The 23,930-nt window shown below is 36.2% G+C and overlaps 1 protein-coding gene across 4 annotated transcripts in view; it reads left to right on the top strand.

Annotated features, from left to right (window-relative positions):
• CPT1A (carnitine palmitoyltransferase 1A) overlaps positions 1 to 17,843 on the top strand; it is a 65,831-nt gene extending 47,988 nt beyond the window's left edge. For all 4 annotated transcript variants that reach the window (XM_085581683.1, XM_021555115.4, XM_085581684.1 and 1 more), the window contains 12 exons: positions 460 to 567; positions 1,368 to 1,455; positions 3,770 to 3,965; positions 4,520 to 4,708; positions 5,693 to 5,798; positions 7,540 to 7,656; positions 8,502 to 8,666; positions 9,095 to 9,229; positions 10,290 to 10,442; positions 11,505 to 11,609; positions 13,201 to 13,293; positions 14,757 to 17,843. In XM_085581683.1, the coding sequence (XP_085437809.1) occupies positions 460 to 567; positions 1,368 to 1,455; positions 3,770 to 3,965; positions 4,520 to 4,708; positions 5,693 to 5,798; positions 7,540 to 7,656; positions 8,502 to 8,666; positions 9,095 to 9,229; positions 10,290 to 10,442; positions 11,505 to 11,609; positions 13,201 to 13,293; positions 14,757 to 14,843 (1,542 nt within the window). In that variant the 3' untranslated portion in view covers positions 14,844 to 17,843. The remainder of the gene's footprint in view (positions 1 to 459; positions 568 to 1,367; positions 1,456 to 3,769; positions 3,966 to 4,519; positions 4,709 to 5,692; positions 5,799 to 7,539; positions 7,657 to 8,501; positions 8,667 to 9,094; positions 9,230 to 10,289; positions 10,443 to 11,504; positions 11,610 to 13,200; positions 13,294 to 14,756) is intronic.
• The last annotated feature ends 6,087 nt before the right edge of the window (positions 17,844 to 23,930 follow it).

Genomic DNA, 23,930 nt, shown 5'->3' with positions numbered 1-23,930 from the left:
CTTAACAAGCCTAGCACAGCTGCCACTTTGGCAAACCCATGCAGAAATTACTTAAACAGTTTTGTCCTGACTATAAAGAGCAATCCTCCAAAAGCTCCATGCAAAACTTCATGGGTAACACAGCTAAAGAACGTGTGTGCTCATACTAGCAAATGTATGTACAGGGAGTAAAATTATAAAAGACTGAAAATAAAAAAGTAAAAGATATGATGGTCTTGGATCGAGTTTTATCTAGTATTGTCTTTTCTATTCAAATGATTAATAATGTTTAAGGAGATTGTGACTACTGAAGAAAAGTTTCATCAGCTCACTGCACTTGTGCACTTCATAAATTTTAAAGCCTTTTCTACATTGTCCAAAACAAACTTTTAAGTACGTGGATGAGAAGTACTATCAGGTTTGGGGTTTTTTTAATGTAGTCTGGTAATCATTAACTTATGATTCTTATCTACTTTACAGGACTTCCTTTCTTTATATCCCACAACCCTGCAGGCAGCTAGAGCTGGTAATGTTATCCATGCCATCCTGCTCTATCGGAAAAAACTAGACAGACAAGAAATCAAGCCAGTATGTATATCAATTTAAATGGCTTTTGATCTTTTTCCAGCACAATCTGTGAGAAGCTGACCAGTTCTCAGAATGGGAGAGGAGAGGAATGTCTTACTCTTACGAATTTTTGTGGTCCAAATTGTCTTGGTTATGACTTGAATTGCACATGGGCAGAAACTACCAACTGTCAAAAATATACAATTGTATGGATACAATACAGAATGGTTGGGATAAAGGTCTGGAGGCCACCAAGAGTGGGCCAATGGAAGCTTATGATGATAACATCCTGTGTTGCATAATTTCTAGGATAGGCAAGTCCCATTTGAGTTTCTGTACTATCCAATGGCTGTGTATTGTAGTAAACAAATATTGTGGAAACAAGTTTTTTTCAAGATCATTGAAGGGATGTGGTTAATTGTACAGAACTACAAGTCTGAGAAATGTGAACTTTTGTTCCTACACAGGCATAAGTAGCTTAAAAAATTAATTCAGGGGTAATGCATGCTGCATGTCTAAGTTTTGCATCCAGACTACCCATGGGGAACTCTTTAGATTTCAGGTGCTAGCTAGCTTCAGTCTTCCCTCATGGAGGGTGAGTTTTTGGTAGAAGGGGAAAAAATAATGGTTCTGGAATATTCTCCATGTAGTTTTAAGGAAAGACCATGAACAGGGAGGAAAAAACTCAACACTACATTAATGTATTCCAAATCTTACTATTCTGAATCCTTTGTTTAACCAGATCCTGGAGTCTTTTCTTTACTTTTTAATTTTCTAATTGTATATGCAACATTACATTTTAATGTACATTTCCTTCACAGATTCTTTTGATGGGATCCACTGTTCCACTCTGCTCAGCTCAGTGGGAAAGGATGTTTAATACTTCCCGTATCCCAGGAGAGGAATCAGGTAAGCAAGGCCAGCCAAGGAAAATAAGCACCTTGATAGAATTCAGGGCTTGGAGTCTTTTCTACTGAAAATATAGTTTTCCAGATAAAGATCTGACTGGCACAAGTGTATATCAATACTGTGTTCCAGGACTCAGGATGTAATGGATTGCTGTAGAGTTCCTAGATATTTTTCATGTTAAGGAGATTTTAAAGTTTTTTTAGTGGTTTTTTTCCTTTACTTAAATTAAAAAAAACAACTGCAAGATAATATTCTGTCCTGTTTCTGAATTTGTAAATAATCTTTACTTATTTTTCCAAGCTCAAGATGATTTTTGAGGTCTTCATATTAGAAGTGGCATATTTTTGTTGCCTTTTTTTGTTTTTCCTAAGTTTCATCACTGTATGTGGAGTCAGATTCCATCTACAAGAGCTTATCATTTGTAATCAGCAGGTGGAAGAAAACATTGCTATTCATATCCTCACTCTTTGAGAGCTTCACAGCTGATTTTAGTGGAGACTTGTGCTGGTGTGTTTTCCTACAGAAGCTTAAGCTGTATCTAGGCTTCTCTGATCATGTCATATGCTGAAGAGTCTCTTAGAACTGATTTCACCTGTTTACCCAACAGTGCATCGTTGTGGCAGCATCACAGTGAAACAGGAGCAGGAGTTATTGTGTACTCACCTCCTTTGGGAATGCACGTACAGGCTGCCACTTGAAGACAGGATTTTTTTTTTATGTTCTGTGAGGCTGTAACTCATTCTAATGTTTCAAACTGCCTTCAAACCTGTTACTCCAACTCAACTACAGAATTCAAAACAGAGTGTTTCTAAACAGGTGCAGGGATCTGCCCACTCTTCCCTGCTGGAGGGCTGACATTTGCTGTAAGGAGTTGGATAAGTGGGTGAAGTGATAGTGAGTAAAGCAGTAGGTGCATGTGCCAGATAAGGACTTTTCTCTCAGTTCTGCTGCTGCCTTTGCTAGATTGTTGAGGATTTTTTTTCAAGCTATGCCTCAGACAGCTTTATCTGCAAACTGAAGAAAAGGATATCCCTGGTGTCATTACTCTGTGTCATAACCAGTCGCTTAAATAGACGAGCAGGTTTTTAAATCTCTCTTGGACAACCTTAGTCTATGAGCTACTCTTATTTAGAATACTGCAGTACTTCAAGTACTGAGAGTGCAACCCTTGCTCCTTCCCTCTTGTCAATCAAATAAAAGGTATAAACAGTTTGCATTTAACATTGGTTTTCTTTGAGTTAAAATGAGCTTTACACAGAAGCGTGGGAGTGGCTCATTCTTACTGGCACCTGATTAAAATACATCCTGTATATCTTAGTGGTTCTCCTCAGTTTCTCCTGTTTAAAGTATTTCAAATTAAACTACAGTCAATATAATAATAATGACTATATGTTCCTCCTAGGCTTTTCACATTTCCTATTACACTTTTTCCATTTTTCTTTGTTTCTGTTTTTCTAAAGGATGAACAATTGTGTCATTCTGTATATGTCTTCTTTAAAGTAAAAGCATTCTGTATATGTCTAAGTGAGTTCCAAAAACATTTTTCACACGTTCTCATAAGCAGCTTGACTCCTTATCCCCCGATTTCAATTACTTTATATATATTACAGTTGCTAAAGGAAAAAAAAAGGAAAAAATTGTCTTCCTATTATTGATGATAAAATCTTGATGACATTGTATCCTGTCACCTGAGCAGTTGTTAAATAGTCATGATTTTTGACAAAACATTCTGTGGAGTGAATGACTTCACCTGTGGTTTGATGCAAAGCCTTCATGACTAAATTTTGGCTTATCCCAGTTAAGCCAAGTAGATATAAAATGAGGCAAAAAATGTGGCCTAGTTTTCTGCTTCACATAACATTACATGTTTTGGCCATATATGGAATATTCACTGTGCATCTGCCAGCACAAATGTAGACAAAAGCTGGTGGTATAAATTTTGAGTTTCTTAAGATTCTCCATGAGTTGTCTAACACCTGAGTCCAAATGATTTAAAAATACCTTTCTAGATACTCATCTGGCATGTTCTTTGCTGGCTGCTTCATCAGACCACACAGCTAGTGCTCATTTTTCACATATAGAAATACAGATTTAGTTGCTTAATAGTGGCCTCCAGTGTGGAAAGGGATAGTGCTATATATGGAAATGATTGTCAGATCTGGGTATTTGACTGTTTCATGTGGGCATCTTTGTGAAGAAATACCATGGAGTGCTGAAATAACCTGTAGTGCATGCAATAGGCATCTGATGTTATTTAGTGCATTAGTGTTTTGAGAGTTCAGCTTTGTGTTCACATAAGTGATTACAATTCTAGATACCCTCCAGCATGTGAAAGACAGCAAACACATTGTTGTGTATCACAAGGGCCGTTACTTCAAAGTGTGGCTGTACCATGATGGCAGATTGCTGAGACCCCGAGAGATTGAACAGCAAATACAGAGAATTCTTGATGATGATTCAGAACCTCAGCCTGGTGAAGAGAAACTTGCAGCTCTTACTGCAGGAGATAGGTATGGTGGTTATTACTTTTTAAATAAGTTAAGTATTTAGAAATCATTGCATAATATAATCATTGGATATTGGCTTTAGAATTTTACAGTAGCCTTCAGTCAGTTGTTTGTACCTTGGTCAATGATGTTGTATATTGATAATGTGTAACAGTGCTTCAGTCACTTGTAATTTTGTGGAGTTTAAAAATTTTGCAGTGGCAATCCTATATGCAGATTATTATTTTTACTGTTGTCTTCTTCAGTATAATAGATACTTTCTTTTGTTTAATTTTAAGTGTAGATGATCTATGCTGTAGGTATTGCATGTGCAGAAATGTTGAATTTCTGAGGATGAAGTTTTGCACGTGTATGATGATGAGTTGAATTGGTTCCTAGGATTCCACTGCACAAGTATTGTCAGAGCTTTTTCACAGCTTTCATAATTTAAATGCAAAGAAAGTAGCTTTGTCAAATTCCACAGAAGTAGGAGGAATGTCTCATAGTGATTTTAAAGGTAATCAAATATTGACAAATCTATGTAATCTGGCTATAAACCAATTTTTCTTTTTTTACAGAGTACCATGGGCTAAGGCTCGACAGGCTTATTTTAGCCGTGGAAAGAACAAACAGTCCTTAGATGCTGTTGAGAAAGCAGCATTTTTTGTGACATTGGATGACATGGAGCAGGGGTACAGGAAAGAGGACCCAGTGAGGTCACTGGATGCATATGCAAAATCACTGATCCATGGCAAATGTTATGACAGGTGCAGTATTGACACTGTGGAAAATGCCTTCCTATTTTTTAGAATTTGGCTAATGCATATGAATTAATGATAACTTTTAAATTGATAAATTCCTTAGAATCATAGAAGGGACCTTCATCTAGTTCCAACCCCAACAGAAAGGGACAACTTTCACTACATCAGATTGCTCAAAGCCCAGAACAACCTGACTGTGAACATTTTCTATGACAAGGCATCCACAACTTCTCTGGACAATGTTGTTCCAGTGTCTCGCCAGCCCACTGTAAAAAATATTTCTCCATTATAACCCATCTAAATTTACCCTCTTTCAGTTTATATCTGTTGCCCCATGTCCTGTCACTATGAGCCATGATAAGAAGTCTTTCTCAGCTTTTCTTATAAACCCTCCTTATATATTGAAGGGCTGCAAGAACGTGTTCCTAAAGCCTTTTCCAGACTGAACAACAAGCCCAACTCTCACCCTTTCTTCACAGGAAAAGTATTCCAGCACTCCTGCTATTTTCATGACTCTCCTCTGACCCAGATAACAATTCCACATCCTTCTTGTGCTGAGAACCTCAGAGCTGGACACAGCTCTCTAGGTGGGATCTCACCAGAGGGGAGCAAAGAGGCAGAATCCCCTCCCTCACCCTTCTGACCAAGCTGTTTCTTAAGCAGCCCAGGACGTGATTGGCTTTCTGGGCTGCAAGTGCACCTTGCCAGCTCATGATGAACTTTTCATCCCCAAGTCCTTCTCTGCAGAGCTGCTAAATCCATCATGCATCAGTCTGTTGATACTGGGCATTGCCTTGACCAGGTGCAGAGCATTGTAGTTAGCCTTTTTGAACTTCACAAGGTTCAAACTTCTGTCTATTTAAATGTTCTTAAATAAAAAGGATAAATTTTAGTGCATTTGAATGTGAATTTTGGAGAGAGAGGAAGTTACAGTACAAAAATGCTTTTGAAATGTACAAAACCATAAAGAAACCTTGATTTCTTTTGTAGGTGGTTTGATAAGACATTCACTCTTATAGTATTCAAAAATGCCAAAATGGGTCTGAATGCAGAGCACTCCTGGGCAGATGCTCCTATTGTTGGACACCTGTGGGAGGTAGGTGTTTGGCACAAAGAGCTAATGCAGAAAATAATGTGGTACGGGCCTGAAGCAGCCCTGAAGGTCAGCAGCAACTTTCAATCCCTTGCATTCACGTTGTGGGCCTTATGTCTACAGCAACTGTAGAATTTGAAAAAGATCCCAAACCCTTGCTTAAGAAGCTGCTGTTTTTTAAAGGACAGCATTTTAGTAAGCTTAGATGTCTTCACAGAAAAGTGATACAGCTCCCTAGCTATCTTTTCTTTAATGTTTAAAATCCACAGATTATTGCCTCTTTGATATGGCATTGGATTTTTTGTATGTACATTCTTCTAAAGCTCTTAAGCTTTCTTGTGCTATAAAACTCCCATGCTTACTTTTAAAATTTAAAAAATTATACACAGTTTAAATTTTTGTCCAAGCATTGTTTGCTAAGATGCAGACTGATATGCTGTTGATGTTCTCTTGTATTTATTTGCCATGAATGCAATAAATTCACTTTGCTTTGCATTCATTGTATGCATAGTTTAATTCTTGAAACCCTGTTTGACTTTTTTCCTTTTTTGTTTTGAAGCTTAAACCTGCAAACAGTTACGTGACTCAAATCAATTAAAACTATTTCAAAAAACATTTGATTTTGATTTTGTATGTATTTGTGCAAATGGGTCTTGAGTCTAGCTGGTCCCTCAAGTAATTTCTGAGTTTTTTTATAGAAGTGGTGCCTTGTCTATAAGGACAAAAAAATAGGCTTCATTACATGCTCCACTCAGGGAAGAAAGAAGGTCAAACTGATTTGAGATGCAAATGCAGTGTAGACTATCTCAATGAATGAGGGATACTTAATTTGCTTTTAGTGAATGATATTATATGCCTAATTCATGTATCTGTATTTCATATTAGTTGGTATATTTTCTGCTAAGAATTAAGATGACTGAAATAAGATTTAATTTTCTAGAAAGTTGTCAGTTGGTTCTTTACAGATTTCTATGTTTAGAATTGAATGGACTAAGCTTTATTTTATAGTTTTCACTTACTGGTCAGAACATGACATGAGAAAATAAAATTAGAGATCAGGAATAAATCATCACACTTTTTCTTTCCATATTGAGCAGATTCAAATCTTTTGGTAATTCTTTGTATTTGTATGTGAGATGGTTGTTTCTGGATGCTTTTTTAGCATTGAGGATGCTTGATATCTTCTAAGACAGGGCCTTTTATATCTTTTCAAGTTGGGTTGTTCATCTTGGAAAGATGCTTCTTTCCCACCAGGAGTTCTAGTGCACGTGTAAAATAAACTGCAGTTTTGAAAGGGATACAAATCTTTAAAATAATTGCGTTCTTACACCTACTCTGAAATAAATTATTCCTTGATGAATAAGCTTTGACAAATAACAAACTTGAAGAAATTCTCTAGAATATAATTTGAAGAAAGATAGTGAAGTCTAAGACTGAATTGAGTTTTTTACTTCTATTTAGTTTGAGGTGGGTTTTGAATTGAAAAGGTTTTTATTAAATCAGTAGCATCTAACAAAATGCACCAGTGTAACTGAATAAATGTTTGGTGCACATCTGGTGTTCTTGTAAAACTGGGGGCTTCACTTGCAGTTGTTTTAAGTATTTGGAAATGGATTGTATATTTTATTTCACTATGTAGGGAAAATAGGTTATATTTCTTTCACAATGAAATCCTAATTCCATGACAGTAGTAATGTGTTGAAGAAGTTCTGAAGCAATTCTGAAGCAGTATCATTCTTTGCAGAATGTGATGGCAACTGAGTGTCTTGAACTGGGCTATTCAGTAGATGGGCATTGCAAAGGAGATACCAATCCAAATATTCCCATTCCTACCAAACTGCAATGGGACATTCCAGAAGAAGTAAGTACATAAGATTTAGTGGTATGAGAAAGAAACGTCTCTTTTCCCCAGTGGTCAAATCATTTATGTAATTATTGATAACCCTGTAAATCAGTTCTAAATTCCTTTGAGTCCTGTAGGTTGTGTACTTCATGTTGTAGCCATTACTGAGTTTGCTTAGAAAATCAGAGGATTTTGATCTCAGTCTTTAAAAATTCTGACTGGGAAATGCCTACATTTTTCTAGAAGCTTTTTTGGTTGGCAGTATATATAAGTGGCCACCTCTTTTAAATAGTGACTGCATTAAAAAAAATGTTTACTTGCCGAGGTTTCATTACTGTTGTCACAACAAATACTCTTGTCTAATAGTTCCTTTAGAATAGTTGTCTTTTTTTTGTGTTCATCTAATAAGATTTGATTTTTCTAAGTTGTTTCTTTTTTTTTTGCCTTGAGTTTCCAGAAAAACTGCCACCACCTATTTGGATTTAAATTTTGAATAAAGCTAATGGTTGGTGATGTATTTAATTAAGCATGTATGGGAGCTTGGAAGCCACATTACTAATGCCATTCTGTAACTGTAGGCCATTCTTTTATATTCTCCTGATCTGAACAGTTTTAATCCTGGTGGGTTTTATAAGAGTTATTTTTGGATGTGTACTATTTTATAATTAGTTTTTTGAATTCTAACTTTCTAGCAAAGATGTAAAGGAAAATTATTTAGGTAATGATGTTCCTGGCATGCATAAAGGCAAGCATTTCCTGTTTAACAGTTAAAAATACTTGTACTTTTTCAATAGTTCTCTCAAATACCATGAATACCTGTTTATATACATACAGGTGTGTGTTTGTTTGTTTGTTTGTTTAAGTGCCAAGAAGTGATTGAGAAGTCTCTGAGCACTGCTGTGGCTCTAGCAGATGATGTGGACTTCTGTTCATTTTATTTTGATACTTTTGGGAAAGGACTAATAAAGAAAGTGAAAACCAGCCCTGATGCCTTCGTGCAGCTTGCCCTGCAGCTCGCTCACTATCGGGTAAGAACAAACTGTTTCTGCCTTACAGAGCCTCATTAGGCTGGGTGCAACATGTTTGTGACTAAAACATGACTGTGTAGAGTGATCTTGCACTTGCTTTGTACAAGGTTGGTAATGTGCTGTCAGAAAAGAGCAGTGTAGCAACATTTAGCTTCTCTTATAAACAGAAGAAGGTTGAATATGAAATGCGCAGTGTAGTCCTTGCTAGTCTGGTTGTTCTGCTAGTGTTTATCAAATCCTGCTGCTAATCTTATTTTTGCCTTTATTATCTTCAGGTCAGTGGGCTAATGGTGGGCTACTGAAAACTTAAATGTTGAGTTTAATTTGTGGAGTGATTCATAGCCTGTGTGCTTAGCTTGGACTGTTGATTAAGAAAGAGAGGCCAAGTCTATCTAAACTTTTAAGTTCTTATTTGTCCCTTTTTCAAGGATATGGGAAAGTTTTCTTTAACGTATGAAGCGTCCATGACGCGCCTGTTCCGAGAAGGCAGGACCGAAACGGTTCGTTCCTGCACAGTTGAGTCCTGTCGTTTTGTCCAAGCCATGGAAGACCCAACTGAAAATGTAAGTTCATGGTGCTGGTGCCTTGTGCAATTGAGAGAGTAGGTTTGAATTGGGTTCTAGGAATAAATTTTCACTGTTAGGGTGGTGAGGCACTTGGACAGGTTGCCCAGAGAAGTTGTGGATACCCCATTCCTAGCAGTGTTCAAGGCCAGGCTGGATGGAGCTCTGAGCAACCTGGTCTAGTAGAAGATGTCCCTGCCCATGGCAGGGAGGTTGGAATGAGATGATCTTAAAGGACCCTCCCAACCCAGCCAATTTAAGAGTCTGTGATAATTCATAGGGCACTAGGCAACCATGTAACTCTCCAAACAGTTTTTAAGCATTTAGAGTGATGCAGTTTTTTTAGGAAGGAAGAGCTGCTTAAGGTCTCTGTTTCTGTCAATAAAGAAGAAAATCTGGGCCATACCAAAACAGAATGGCAGAACTTAGCCAAGTATAACCTTATTTACCTGTATCTGAACTCCAGGAAACTCTGATTACTTGTGAAATTTTTGTGACTTATAAAACTCAAACATAGATTTGTAGAACAAGTAATCTCATACCTTAATCTTAACCTCAAAGTAATCTCAAATCTTAATCTCAGTTAAACTTTCCTTTCTGAAAGGGAAGCAAGAATAAGTCACAGGAAGGAAGTAGTTGCTCCTATATGTTGATTTTGATGACCAGCATTTATGAACCTCTGTACTTTAAGTGTTGCTCTGGCAGTTTTTCTTAAATCACGTTGAGATTTGCTCTCTATAAATCTTTAAGAGCGGTATCTATAGAAACTATAAATAATGTAGTAAACTTGAGTTGTAACTATGTTTGATTGTAGGGTTAGATAACACTTAAAATACAAATTAGTTTTCATTATGCAGTTTACAGCAGGTAATAGCAGACACTTGCTACTACCTGAAATTAAATACACGAGGTTGAAAAGCTATTGGAGGTCAGTTGTCTTGTACTTGACCTTTAAGTGCTCAAGGCTTGAGAGTCCTTGCTGTAACTTAGTTTCTGCACCTTCATCCATAATGCAGTTCACTTAACTGAGTTTTCTTAATCTTTTTTTTGTTTTGGTTAGAGAGAAAACACGCTGAAGTTCTTCCGGCAGGCAGCTGACAAACATCAGCTCTTGTATCGCCTTGCCATGACCGGGGCTGGCATTGACCGCCACCTCTTCTGCCTTTACATCGTGTCCAAGTACCTCGCTGTAGATTCTCCTTTCCTCAAGGAAGTAGGTGGCTTTTATTGATAACTCTTCATTGCTGTAAACAGTCCTTTGGTGAGTTCGTGTTTTTGTGGTATCTGCTCAAGATACTTGTACAGCTCTGCTTTTCTTAAGAAAAAAGGTAAAATTGCAGCTAGTGCTGTTTAACATCTGCTGATATATTGTTGAGTTGGTTTCATTTTCCTTTATGTATACATTTGTTGATAGACCTAGAAGAATGCTTTCAGTGAGCTTTTTAGCATAATACATGTTACTTAGAATTGCAGGAAATACATAGTATTGAAGAAAAAAATTTTGCATGTGGGTTTTATTTTCAAGGGAGTACAACAGAGGCTGTTTTCTTTGAAAATTTTCTTGTGAAACTGACAAATTCCTTTAAAGTTACTAAGAGTTAAAGGAGCTGTATATGGCATTAATGTCATTGTATATTACTCTGACATTATCAATTAAACTAGATTTTAAGGTTGGATGTTAAAAAAATAATTACACCACGCTTCCTCATTTTTTCTGGTTAATAAAAAATGTCTTCCAGCGTGACTCATAATTAAGCTACTTACATTTGTCTGCTTGCTCTCCTAAATATGATGAAGTCAAGAATAAAATAACTTTCTACAGTTTCCACAGACTTTCAAGATCTGTTGTAAGAGATTTTACAAGCTTCTTACTTGATGTAGGATCTTCCTGGGATTTGAATATGACTAGTAATTGTCTTGTTAAAACAAGACATTTTATGTGTAAGTTACAAGGCTGTAGACCAGGTAATCTTGTTTGAAGTAGTATTTCTGTTGAAATCCTATTTTATCCTCTTTGAGGAATTGACATCACTTCCTCATATGTTAATGGTTTCCATATCAGGACAAGTTTAACTGTTTCATTTAAGCTTCTTAGTTTTTCAGTCCATTGAAATGAGAGGTATCTTTAATATTGCTTTATAAAGTGTTTTCTGACAGTTTATAAAGCAATATTGCACTTGTTACAACACTTGCTGTCTTGACTAGTTTTTGAGAAAGTTGCACCATCTTAAACAGAGTTTTCTATTTGTTTGCATCTCTTTCATATATAATTAAGGTTTTGTCAGAACCTTGGAGGCTGTCAACAAGTCAGACACCCCAGCAGCACATTGATCTGAAGAAGAACCCGGAGATGTTATCCTCTGGTGGAGGGTTTGGACCGGTATGTTTCCTAAATACAAGTACCCACTAAAGAGTTTTACTTCCAAGACCCCAGTCAAAAAATTTCAGATCTGTAATCCCTCATTGTTGCATATCAGAGGTGTAACTCATGCTTTTAAATGCATGTACCTAATACTTTCCCATGATGTAGCTGTGCTCAGAAAAATCTGTGCCACCTTTTTCTAGTATCCCACTACGAGAAGTGATTATTCTTAAAGAAATACACAGTTATGAAATGTGGTACAGGGCTCCATGGCAAAGAGATCTGATGAAGCTGAGTTCTTATCACATTGCCTATGCCCAGATCTTCTGTACATCAGGCTTTTATTACAGTGACAAATGCCTTATTATTTAGACTAGATTTTAAAGTTGGGATTTGTAAAAGTACTTATACTTTGATTATTTTTTTATTTCCTGTTTGATGAATAAATGTGTTCATACATTCCTCCATTGTTCTGCTTGCTTTCCTAAGTGTGAATAATGGCCAAGTCAAGAATACAGTCATGTGTCTATGGCTTCTTAAACTTTCAGGAAACCAGATACAGCTTTCAGCACTTCTTGAAGTTGGAATTAATTTGACTTGAAGTATCAAGGCGGCCTGGCTGTGGCCATACTGTTCATTCTTGAGATACTGACTTCCTCAAGCCAGTATAAAGTCAGTATTCCGAATGCCCAAAAGGCAATAGAAAAGGGTTTTGGCTGCAGGGATTTCTAACAGTTTTCCTTTTGTTTTTGTTTACAAAAACTGTGCTTTGGTTTGCTGTATTAGCCCAGAGATTCAGTACATCAGTTTTCCATGCATGTGGTTTTTATTGGTTTTAAAGGGTTTTTTTTAAGCATTCCGTAGAGTTTATCTCTGTAGCACTAACAGTGAGAAGAGTGAGAAGATTGTCAGACTGCTTAGCAGCAGTGGCAGCAAGGACATGGAAGATTGTGATCCTTTGAGTTAGGAAAGACATGAAGAGGGGTGACATCAGGATAAACTGTGCTAACCAGGCATAGTTTCAATATAACATCAGTCTGAAACATGGCACAGTTAATGCTACTAATGTTTAAATTGGACCAGATCACTGCTCGTGATGCAGGTGTTCAGAATCACGTTTGCTGTAGAGTCAGAAGAGAACTTGCATTTGGCAAGATTTTGTAATGCAAGGCTTTTACACTGTGTTTGTTTACATCTGCAGAATGATCCCAGGAGGCTGATTGTTTAGGTTACAACTGAACTAAGTTATTCCTTGCTGCTTAAGCACTGAAGCTGTATAGCTGCTTAGGACCAGGACTTTCTATTGTCTTTCTATTTAAAAAAAGATACCTCAATAACTATTTTATTTCAAACTATTAAAGCTGGGAAATATTACAGACAAATATTCAGAAAATGGCTATTCCATGCACTTCAGATGAGACTAGAACTATTCCTTAAGTGGAGCCAATCTTCAGAAATTATGCATTAAATATAGAAGTTGAAATTTTACTTGAGGAAATTACAACTGATTTTAAAAACTGCAACAACTTCTTAATTGTACATAAGTTGATTGAGAATGAAGGAGAAACAAAAAGTTTAGAACATGTTTTTCTCTTCTTTCTTCCCCTAGGTGGCTGATGATGGTTATGGTGTTTCTTATATTATATTGGATGAAAATTCCATCCACTTCCATGTCTCCAGCAAAATATCTTGTTCTGAGACGGTAAGAGTCAGTCCATTCCTATGGTTTAATAAATCTCTTCTGCTGTGTGCTTATAGAACTGTTTTACTCATTGTCTAAAATAATGTGTTTTTTCTTTCTCAATATATTCTGCTTTGTTGGAGTTTTTTGTCGCCAGTTGTATAAATTTAATAGTTGCATGAGCCAATAATACCATATTCTATTTCACTTACACTTTCAAGCATAAAAAAAACCACGTGGCCCAGGATCATCTTTACACAGGTGCAGTTCCCTGCAACTCATGTGAAATGATCATATGTGTCCCCTAAACAGAAAGATGGGCTTATCTTGGTTTTTCTAATTACAATTTTGATTGGCTTGTCTCAGGCTGCAGCTGTAAAGACAGAGTAAAATGGTACCTATTTAAGCTTTCCTGCTTTAAGTAATACTGAATGAAGCTGACCCATAAATTATAATCTGTGCTTAAGAAATAATTAATCAAAAATTTATTAAAATTACACCCATTATTTGAGGATAGTACATGTCATATGTTGAATATGCTGCTGTTGTGGAGGACTGCTTTGAGTTCAATTCATCCTTCCCTTTTATATTTTTATGGCCTTACTAAATATGCTGAGTTCATTCAGGGTTACATAGCTGACCTAGATTTCCTCTTTTGACCTTAACTTGTCCAGGAGATCATAGTGCTTCTGGTTAATCATTAAATATTAGGAAATACAACTTTGTTTTTTTCATAGTTGAAATTGTTCTTCAGATGCCTGTTAGCTTGTACTTTAAATTTCACTTTGTTCTTTTTACTTATCAGACAAGTCAAAGGTCCATATGGAAAAGGTAGCCATTTTGTGTGTGTGGCATTGATATTAGTAGGGTCATTGAAGTAGATCCTGTAATGTAGCTAATAATTTATATTTGTAATATTAATTTCTTTCTTGTACCATTCATCTAGTGCTTAGAATAAACAGAGCGAATTCCTGTTTTGTTTACACTTAGAAAGTTGTCATTTTCATTCCTAATTCTTTTTTCAATGCCAAATGATTCAGCATTTCTGATAGGAACTCAAAAATAATTTTTCTGCTCTTTCAGTACTTCCTAGTCATTAGTCATCCACTCACTGAACACTCCTTTGTTTTCTGGAAATGAGCTTTTGCAAAATCTTGTAGGAAAAGCAATATCAAAACCCTGCAATTTTAAAGTAGCAGAAAGCTATGCATGCATCTGATTTCAAAAGGATATGATCCCATTTCTGACTGTAGGAAAGTAAACACATAATGAAGAACTCATTGGTCAGTACTAGCATAAACCTGGATTAATCTGTAAGCTTTAAAATTTCTGTTATTAAAATCCCCATTGTATGGTAAAATAGATGCCTGAATTCCAGAAGCTCCAAAACTACAATATATTAGAAAGTTTCTTCTTTTGCCTGAAAAATGTCTGTTGATGGACAGTACAAGTATTTGGTTTTGGTTTTTGTTTGTTTTTTAAAGGATTCTCATCGCTTTGGAAAGAACATTGAGAAAGCAATGGTTGACATCATGGCTTTATTTAACCTTAGCAAAAACTGTACAAAGTGATCTGCTTTCTTGATGCCAAGCAATCTCCTCTTGGTGGGATGAGAACTCTTCTGCACAGTGAACAAGGCAAGGTTTGTTGAAGAGTAGCTGGAGAAGAAACTGAGTCAGCACCTTCTTGATCACCTATTAAAACCTTAGCAGTATATTAAATGTGTCTTTTTTGTTGTGGTTTTTGGGATTTTTTTTTTTGTCAGTAGTATGGAAGAACTTACTTTGAGAAAGGATGACTTCTAAAATCTTCTATATTTCTTGGGAGGAAGCATAGTGCCATTGCACGAGGTCATGTATTTTCTAACTTTCTGCAGTTTTCTCTTAATTTGCATACACTTTCTCTTTTTTTTTTAACTTTAAATTAGTTTATTTGTTTCCAGAATCAAAGGGATAAAACACACCAAGTTAAATACTAGAAAATTTAGATTTGCTATGTATTAATAGCAGAATGTTCTTCAATGTATCTGCTGCTTTATGTAAATGAGTGACAAAACTTGTGCCATTTGCCTTCCTTGGTTTCTTTTTAGAGGTAAATTCTGTAAAACATACCAAAAAATCCCTGCTGTAACCCAACTTAACACACCAAGTTGTAGAAATGTTATGGTTTTTGAAAAGAAAAAAAAAAAAAAGAAACCCAGCCACTGGATAGTACAATGTGCCCCCTCATTGGCAGATACCACATTTTTCTTACTGCTTACAAGCCTGTTCGTGACATTGATTTTATTTCTGTATAAATAAATGGACCTGTGTGCTTGTTCATGCAAGTGCCTTAGATAAACAAAGATCCTTAGCCCAGGGAAAAGGCATATGCTGGGAGTGGTTTCAGTAGTGAAAAAGGAAAGGTTGTAGTAATGCAGATCTGGTTTTCAAATTACAAATTGGGATGAAGTGGCATAAGCAGACGTGAATATGTTGCCAAATGGTGCAGTCAGGTTTAAAATTCTGATGAAATGTTCCTGTCATAAATTGCAAAGGTCGACCCTTAGGGAAGGGCAGGACTGACTTTGTTTGGGATGAACAGATATATTCATGTGTATGTTTTGGTGAGTGGAATTGGTGGTCACTCGGGTGTCTGGGTCCTGGGAGGTGTTGAGTTGAATGGAGCCTGTTGGGAAGGCTGCAAAGCAAGGCTGCCCGTGTGGGCTGGTTGCAGTTTGCCTGGAGGGACCACTGCTGCATGGCAAGCTGCTAAAGCCTTGGGAAATAGCCCCAGAGTGGGAAAATCATGGCTTTCACAAACCCCTCCTGGGAGATGCTCTTGCTCAAGCAGTTGCTAGAGGATACAGGGAGGGAGAGGAAAGCTTTTTCACTCAAAAAGGAGCATGGTGTTTCCAAGTGCAGCAATAAAATGGCTGCTACCAAATGGAGCAACTTTTGCACGATGCTTCTCTTCCCCAGGCTTTATAGGTGTGGTACCTTTTTTACATCCTGCAGTGCAGTAAAGTGTACTTGTTAGCACAACCTTTTTTTTATTATTATTATTTTATATAAGGTACATGATGGTTACTAATATGGTGAATGATGCTCCTGAGCTCTGCTGAGTTTAAAAGACCCTTGGGGTGGATATAAAACTTCTCATGAGACTTTGAATGTTTTCTGGCCAGTATTTCTAACTTTCTATGCCTCTTCATGCTTATTTTTACTTTGATCTAGCTATTAAAACACCTGTGTGTGTATGCTTGGGCTGAGAACCCTCAAAAATCCAAGATGCATACTTAAGCAACTCTATGCTTACATAAATGTGGGAGTCCTCACAGGAACTGATCAAAGACATTCAGTATTTGATTAGGGTATAGTGAGTGGGAAAGGACACTTTGAAATAAGCCTTACTGCATCTGGCAGGCCTGGCACTTATCAAGCTACTGCAACAATTTTATAGTGATCTATTTTTAGAACTGCAGAAATGATGCACTGGGGGTTTTGGGGGTTGTTTTTGGTGTTGGCTTTTTTTTTTTTTTTTTTTTTTTTTAATTGACCACTGATCAGTCTGTTTAAATTAACATGTTAGCTTTTAGGATCTCCTTTAAAAAAAAAAAAAGTTTAGATTTGACTCTCAGGTCTTACGTGTTTCTGGTCTAATTGTAGCTAGTGCAATTTTGCATTCTTGGAGAGTAAGTATGATTGGCACAGAAAGCTGGTTTTTATTGTAAATGTTTAAAATGTTTTGTGCTGTTAAATGTATCTTTTCAAATTTTGGAATAGATGTAGTTCCTGAACAGATAATATTTTATTTCTTGTTCTTTAAAATGTCAGCAGCATGTAAATAAAATATGCTTTTTGGATGTAAATCTTAGAAATCCACAGTGAATGTAGGTTATTAATAAATAATTTAAATCTTGTTGTTCAATATTGTGTACATACAGTAAAACTGCTTGGGTTTTTTTTGCTCAAAGCCATAGGAATGTAACTGAAATTACTTAGATTTAAATGAACCTTCTAGTACAGTTTATTTTATTGTAAAGTTAAATGTGCATATTCCAGTAAAACTACTAATTTGATACTATATCCTTGAATCATTGATTCTCAATTAATGATTTAGGAGATCAAACTTAGGGTTGAGGAGGTGGCTAAGAGCCAGGTTGGATGATAATAGTTTTTTCTGTTTATGAAACAGCAGTGTTGAATTGGTGGGATATACCTCTAGTGAGCATTTTTCAAATTTATTATTTCATCTCTTTCATGGCAGAAGTTAAGAAAGCATGGAGTCCATCTGCAGGACTCCATTGTTTGGGATTAATACTGTTCCCCTCTGAATATTCTTTTAAGGCTTGAGGCTTTTGAGGGACTAGGGAAGTGTGTGCCTGACCTTGAAAATCATGGTTCTAATTCAGCCTTTGTACCAATTGTTGTCTCATGTAAAATGTATTAATTTAAGGTAGCAGACTTTTTTTTATCTTGTTTAGTTACTTTACATCTGTTGTTAGTTGTTTACATCCAACACTTTTGTCTCTATTTTCTACTTAATTCTGTGACTTCAAAAAACAAAATAAAATTTCACAATTACCACTACTTAGAACAATGTTTAGTATCTTTTATATCTTCTTCCCAGCTCCCTTGCTGTAGTCTCTTGAAATAAGGACTTGTGAAACCATTGTTGTTAAATCCAGTTAGGAACAGTAGCAGTGAAGTGTTCCGTTTATTTTAGCAGTGATTTAAACATGTGTTCTAGTAAATAGGGAATGTGTTAATGAACACATTTAATTCCCTACAAGGAATTTCATCTCCCAAAGGAGCTGAACATGCGGATTCACCCTTGTGTGCCATCAAATTGTGTCCACTTTCTTTTTTCTGTAGTGATGCCACATAAGAATTTCAGTGTTCCAGCTTCAAGCATTCTCTGTCCAGAAGGAACAGTCATAAGATAATAAAGACATGATCAGGTGGAACAGTTACTTTCTTGAAAGTTGGAAGACAATGAAAGTTTGTTAATCTCTGTACCAGGAGCTAAAAATTAAATTTAGAAAAATCTTTCTGACCAGCTTGCTTCCTTACAGTTTATCACACTATATATGAATGTTTCCTTCCTTTGCCTTTTTCTTAAAGGTATTAGAGCAAAATTCTGATCAGGTGAAAAAGATTTGTGTTGAAGTAAAGCTGATTGCTTGCTTACCTTCCTAAACTGCTCTCTATGTAAGGAGGAAGCACAGCACACACAGGTGGAGAGCAAATTGTCAAGTTCAAAGAAATTCTAATTTGAAACTAGAAAACTCTGCTGTAGCTGAGTTTTCTGTCTTTGTTCCATTTTCTGTTTGGTTGGTTTACTTTGAAAACAGAAATGTAGGTATTAAATGTGATGCTATTATAGTTGTGAATGCACTGAACAGAAAAAACAAATAATATTCAAAATATGTAACAGTATCTGGTAATGCTGAACAGGCCACAGCATTTATATGCCTTGGTATGTCATGAAAATATATGCAGCTTCCCATTTTAATGTCACCAAGTTGTGGGTTTTGTTTGGTCATTTGGCTTTTTAAAAACTAATTGTTTAATGCACAAAATAGTAAAAGTTTCTTTTCTTCAGGTGTTCATATCATTCCTATCTCCAGTTGCAGGTAAGAATAAATGTTTTTATTTCAAAGACATCAAACACCCAATCTGTTTCTCCTAGCAAGTCTTTTACTGAAAAAAAAAAAAAAGTATTATTTCTTTCAGAAGAATGTAATGCTGCAATGATGTCAAAATCTTTTACTGATGCTGCAAGGGAGTTCACTCATCTTTTTATAACCAAGACATGCATTATTTTATGTACTAGAATTTGCTCAGTGATATCTGTGGTTTACTTCAGACTTGTGCTTCTGTGTATGATTAAGCAGTAAGTATGCAGGCAAGGTTTTATGCTAATTGGAATAATCTGTCCAACCATTGACTGTCTAAAATGGGCTTTATTCTAAGTGCCAGAGGGTAAGAGGTGCTTTCAAACACTGTCCTATCTGATTTGCTCACAAATGAGAGGCAAAGAAAAATGTTGCTCTATAGATAACCTACATTGTGGAGCAAGGCAAAATGGCATCTGGAATTTTTGCCCATTTCTGGTCCTCAAGGCTCAAGTCTGATTGGCTCTTTCCCCTTGAACATTCTGATTCCAGCTCAGGACTTAGGAAGGGATCTTCTCCTAAGGCCACCTGAACCCAAACTGCCAAGTGGGATTGCACCAAATAACCTTGGGCAGCTGATTCATTGGTATTTGAGCTTTTTTCCCATTTGCAGTGTATGTATAGGAACAGGGCTGAGTATTCAAATCTGCCTCTAACATCAGCATCCCCTACCTATGCAGAGATGTTCTTTACAACTTAATTATTCTCTTAAAATTCTTTATCAAATATAAAATCCATACTCACATATAAATTCCAAGGTATGTGCAAGACAAGTTATAGAAGTTTGGGCTTTTTGTGAAAGATTTTTCTGAAAGGTACTGGAATTTTGTAAACAGGATTTTTAAGGTTGTCTATTCAGAGGTCAAAGTGTGTACTGAGAGCAAGGCTTAATCTAGAAGTGTAACTTTTGGGAAGATGACAGTGTAATCATAGAATCGTAGAACATGCTGAGTTGGAAGGGACACGTCAGGATCATCAAGTTCAACTCCTGGCCCAGCACAGGACACCCCAAGAATCCCACCCTGGGCCTGAGAGCATTGTCCAAACACTTCTTGAGCTCTGTCAGGTTTGGTGCTGTGACCACTTCCCTGGGGAGCCTGTTCCAATGCCCAGCCACCTCTGGGTGAAAAATCTTTTTCTAATATCCAGCCTAAACCTGCTCTAACACAGCTTCAGGCCATTCCCTTGAGTCCTGGCCCTGTGCACCAGAGAGAAGAGATCAGTGCCTGCCTCTCCTCTTCCCTTCAGGAGAAAATTGCAGATTGCAATGAGGTCTCCCCTGTCTCCTCCATGCTGAACCAAGTGACCTCAGCTGCTCCTCACACAGCTTCCCCTCAAGGCCTTCACCATCCTCATGGCCCTCCTTTGGACAATCTCTAATAGCTTCAGCTCATTTTAATATTGTGACACCCAAAACTGCCCCCAGCACTGGAGGTGAGGCTGCCCCAGTGCAGAGCAGAGGGGACAGTCCCCTCCCTTGCCCAGCTGTGCCTGATGTCCCCAGGACAGGCTTGGCCCTCCTGGCTGATTCAGATTCCATTTCCATTAATGAGTTGGTGGATTGGTAAGGTGAGTGAAAGATTGGTTTCCAGTAAGTGCAAGTGGTACCACATCTGTGATGAAATGGCACAGCACACAGTTGTTCATTTTGGAACAATCTGATTTATGGTACAGCTGAATTTGTAGTCCAGTTTCAGATGACTATTTCTTACTTTGACTAAATCTCAGTTATCCTCAGTCAATTTATATAGTTCAAGATTAAGTCTTTTTTTACATACTTGGTTGTGACTATTGCCTAGATTCTTCAGGGCCATTTAGAAATAAGAGAATGCTTCCTGGTGTTGAAAACACCGAATGCCATTTTTTCTGTGAAGTATGTTACTGTTCATTGTCATTCTTTAGGATTATTTTTACTTGAAATACAAGCAAAAATCATTCTGCCATTGACAAATTGACTATTCACAATTTAGTGAATTGTGTGTAACACATTTCAGTGCTACACTTGAATACAATCCATGCTTTAAAAAAAATGCTTTATGCAGAAAAATTATAAAATCTATTGTGTTTGTTTGGAATTTAAAGTAGGTTTTGAAGCACACTTTATATTCCTGGCTGAGGTAAGGGAAGCAGTCAGTATTATTACTGAGACAGCAATTCTTCAGAGTAGAAACGTTTTCAAGTCTGGCTGCAAGTTATTAGCATTGCACATTATAGCAGAGGAATCCAGATGTTCACACAGAAATCATTCCAGCCCTGTGGTAATTATATGCTGTAACTGATAGCAAAATTATATGCTAGAGAAAATTGACTAATTTGTACTGTGCTAGCATGGAAAGTCACACTTAGTAAGTGCCATATCAAGAATAATAAGCTAGGTTCCTTGAACTGACAATCTAAGTTTTATCTAGCTGTGCTTCTACATACTTATATAAAATAGCACTATATATAAATTATATATATATATATATATATATATATATATATATATATAAACATTACTTTCTATTCAACAGCTGTTTAACAAACAGAAAAAACTATGTGAAGATTTCTTTATCCAAAGGAAGACTCTTGCTTTATCAATCGCCACTAAATAAATGACATTAAGTGTTACAATGGCATGTTAAGGAGTTCAGTTTCAGATGTTAATAGGTGTTTCCAGAAATTAAGGGGGGAAAAAGCAAACATCTTAATGCACCATGATCCATTTGAGAGATTCCAGTCTCTGATTATGAAACTTTATTGGATAGGTGGTACTCTTAGGAAAATCATTATGTGCTTGGAACTACATCTTAGTAGATTAAAACTAGTCATTAGTTTTTCATTCCAGGTTATCTGCCAGTTGGAAGTAGGTACTCAAATACAGTTACTATAAACAGTTGTGGCACACAGAAGCTAAAATTAGTTCATCTAATTCCTGACTATCCTGTCCAAAATAATGATATTCAATCAGGTACAATAAAAATGAAATTTGCCTCTAGATAATTTGATGTTTATAGATACAGATTTCTATATTTCTCCGGGTAATATACTGTCAGGTAGTATATCATAGATTGTTAATTTGCAACTGCTTGTGTTTGTGTTATTAAGCAAGAACAGGGCAGATGAGCCAAATATAATGGAGACAGCACCGTATATATATTTTTTTTTTAACTGAAAAATTGCTAGGCACTCCAGCGACATGAGAGTGATGGAAATGTTAAAATTATTCGAAATTTCCATATAAATCACATTTAGCACAAGTCCCTGAATACTTCTGCATTTACCCTCTTTTGCCACCAAGGGACACTGTTTCTCTGCGAATGAGAAGCCTTCAGGGCTATGGGATTTTATTTAGTCTTGGGATTTGGAATGTCTCAGTTCTGTTTAGATACTTATGTGAACTTGAAATGCCATCAAGTTGTTAAAAAAAACCCTGGGTTTTGAGGTCCTAAAGTTAGTGCTATTTACATGGAGTAGCACGTTTTCATTTAAGCAGCAACAAAATATTTGCGTTTCAGTTTTAATGTACATAAGTATTTCTTTACCTAAATATAGCTTCCTCAGAATATTTTTCCATGCTTTGTTTCATTATTCATTATTATAATTTTATATAGTCTTTTATTTTGATAGAAGTTGAAGCACAAGGCCTTTTCACTCTGAGCAGCACACAAGCACAGCTACTGCTCTCAACAGCAGCAGGTGCTGAGTGTGGACATCTCCCAGCAAATGCCCCAGGTTTGCTTTTATTTGTCAGAAGCCACATTCAAGTTAAAGGTCATGTTCCTCTTTAAAATTCAAATTATAATTTATTTGCTGTAATGGTAGGGGAAAAGAACCTGAAGGGGAGCATGAGGGAATATGTTCTTTAGATTTTATTTGTTTGAGTTTTTTTCTGTTCTACTCAACAGTAAGTATAAGAATTAAGACAAGGAATTGAACATTTCTTGGGATTATTCTCTTCAGATTTTGAGTTGCCCTTTGTTCTCCTTTTTTTTGTTTTCTTCTTTCCACAGATGGGAATGAATTAAATACAATTTCAAGATTAATTTTATAATCTTACAAAGCACAACATACATTCCTTTTCCTCTTTTTAAAATGAGTTGTTAAGGCTGTGTTACTGAAAAGTAACAGTTGTGTGTATTTTCTAATCCACACAGTGGTTTAGCTGGCACTCTATACTTCCTGCATATAATGGTTTCTGGTTTGAAAATCTGCTAGAATTAAAAATACAGATTTTTGGTAAGAAAAATACATTTTTTTCACTTGTGAACCTTTAACTTTGGTATTAAATAAATTGCACTGTTTCTGAGAAAGGCTCATAAAGGCTCTTTTGGGGTGAACAAAAGCACAATGACTTCTACAATAAAAAGGAGAATATTTTCTTCCATTAAGATTTTTTACACATTTTTCTTTTTATTCAGGTTTCTTAATATCAGTGTAATTGTGCAGTTCATTTGCCTCAAAAACATTTCATTATCTTACTTAATTGAGATGTTTCTAAATCTAATTAGCATGTGCTTAGCCTGTAATTTTAACACTAATTATTTCCTTTAATATTTAAGTGCAGATCCTTTTTAAGTAAGAGGCAGACTTGTTAGGTAGCAGCAATTAAAAAAAAAGATAAAAACAGTACTTACCATTTTAAAACTATAGAATAATTTCCTTGTAGTTATATTTTTTCTTTTTTTTTTCCTCAACCTGTGTAGCTTACCTTTTGTTTTAGGGGCTACAAAGTCCAAGAAACCACATAACTGCACAAAATCTCAGTGCCTTCAACTGTAAGTAAAAATGTTTCAGTATTTAAAGGTTGCTAATTGCAGTGTGTAGATGAAACATACAGTACATGTGCTTTAAGACAAACATTATGTTTGTGTTAAAAATTATTCATCTGATCCTGAGACAGAAAGATCCACAATGGATGTAGATTTGTGTCACAGAAGCTCAGAATTTCATGCAGGGCTGAAAATGACTTCATATAATCCATAGCATGAAAAACAAGTGAATCTGGAAGCATGTTTGG

This window comes from Lonchura striata, chromosome 5 (genome assembly GCF_050655825.1).
Source record: "Lonchura striata isolate lonStrDom1 chromosome 5, ASM5065582v1, whole genome shotgun sequence".
Lineage (NCBI taxonomy): Eukaryota > Metazoa > Chordata > Aves > Passeriformes > Estrildidae > Lonchura > Lonchura striata.
This window is presented reverse-complemented; position numbering and strand designations above follow the sequence as displayed.